Here is a 1,859-nt window from a genome sequence, read left to right on the forward strand (position 1 = left end):
TTATAATCTAATGACTTATCTGTATTTTCTTACCTGTAGTATGTTCCAAACCAGTTGAGTGGAATGTACATTTGGATGATGTAGGTACCGAAGAGAACATAATCTCCAACCTGAGGTTAGAGTTGTTTTTATGGTCAAACTGAATTGGACAATTCCAACTAGCATTGTATTTCTTAATGTTCTGAGTATCTATCAAACATAAAGTTCATCCAATTTCTGAAATAAGCAAATCAGCTCTCTGCCCCGCCTTTTAAAACAACTTTCTTTTAATCGGCTACTCCTCCCAAATGAGTGGATGGGGCTGTCTGAGATAACCATATTAGCGATATACCGGTACTAAGGATTTACTTGCACAGATTATAATCCTAGTATTTGAAAGTTTGGGCATGTTCATTATCAGTGTCTACCAACCTAATGGTTTATGGAAATGTGGACAAGCATAGTGTGTGCCATTATTACAAAGTCAATACCTGAAACTTGCCCTCTGTGACAAAGTATGCACAGAGCAAGGAGCCTGCTAGCAGTCCTAATCCAATGACGACATTCTGGGTTTGATTGAGCAAGGCCAGAGATGCCTGCGCCCTCCACTCTGAAGCCTACAAACAATCAGAAACATAAGTCAAGACTTCAAAATATAGACTTCCAATATACAGCTACTAGTATCTTTGCAAAAATGTCTTATTCTCTGATGCTAACAAAAGCCAAGAACCATTAAGTACACAACTCCAGAACTGAGACCACTAAATAAAACACTTTTGTCCAGATCAGACAACAAGTGTAAGTTTTGTTTTTGGTGAAATTATCCTGCTGCTTTTCTGATTTTTATCAGTATGTTCAAGGACCCCTGATGCCAGCACGTTACATGCAAAGGATTAAACTGCATATAAATTGTGGTAAGAGACAGGTATGGATATCAGGCTTTTGCACATGCATACAATCTCACAATGACTGGGATCCATAAAGACAGGACCATGTGTATGCACAGCTTTATGAATATGACAAAAGGAAAGTTCATGTTTATCTGCTTTTGTGTAGACATGCACACACATACAGGCTGTTGTCTATGTACATTGAGCTTTATGGGCCCAGAATTTCCCAGTGAGCTAACAGGTTTACTCTACTGGCGAAACAGCAGCAGAATATTATGGATTGTCCAAATATTGTCCCAGGAAAATCAAAGCAGCAAAATCACACAAAAAACACTGAATTCCAACATCCAGTTATTTCATTTTGTCTTTGTTTTGAAATCAAACCTGACATAAATACTCATATTTTCTGGGTTGGCCACCTGGTGTGAGGCAACCTACTACATTTTCTTCCACTCAACATCTTAATACTAAAAGCTATCTGAAAGGTAGCAATAACTAGAAAGACTGTAGCAGAGCAGGTTTGCTCTGACTCCTGTTAAAGTAAACAAAGACATTTCCTAGTGATACAGCTGAAGAAAGAACAGCAGGGAAGGCGTGGCAAGCCTTGTAATGCTTTATCTGCCTGACCTGACTTACCTGATAATTTAAGATTGCACCCTCAAACCGGCCGACCTCATAGTTCTCTGCATTGTAGTATTTTACCTTTTCAACAGGAATAAAAAGCACAAACAGTGACGAACTGTAATTTAGGTGCATTTTAGGATGAAAGAATAAAAAAAACAACAACAACAAAACTGTGTGAACCACAAACTTATTTAATGTACCGTCTCAAAGTTTAACAAGGAGTCCACAGCCTTGGCCTTGGCAGCGTTATCCATCCGATTCATTTCTCGTCTGTACTTGGTTCTCCATTCAGTGATGATGATCGTCATAGCTGGCAAACACATTAATGTGAAATTACTACACAGTCAAAGAGGATCTGAAAAATCT

The 1,859-nt window shown here is 38.5% G+C and overlaps 1 protein-coding gene across 1 annotated transcript; it reads right to left on the reverse strand.

Moving 5' to 3' along the window:
- Positions 1-33: 33 nt before the first annotated feature.
- Positions 34-1,845, reverse strand: LOC102214881 (ATP-binding cassette sub-family B member 6, mitochondrial-like; the record flags this gene model as incomplete). Its single annotated transcript, XM_005755885.1, has 4 exons — positions 1,694-1,845; positions 1,506-1,571; positions 471-596; positions 34-110 (listed from the first exon to the last, which is right to left on the reverse strand). Coding segments are annotated over exons 1-4 (392 nt in total), but the record flags the coding sequence as incomplete, so codon positions are not given.
- Positions 1,846-1,859: the final 14 nt, after the last annotated feature.

Source organism: Pundamilia nyererei, unplaced genomic scaffold (assembly GCF_000239375.1).
Source record: "Pundamilia nyererei isolate P.nyererei 1_Seehausen unplaced genomic scaffold, PunNye1.0 scaffold04365, whole genome shotgun sequence".
NCBI lineage: Eukaryota > Metazoa > Chordata > Actinopteri > Cichliformes > Cichlidae > Pundamilia > Pundamilia nyererei.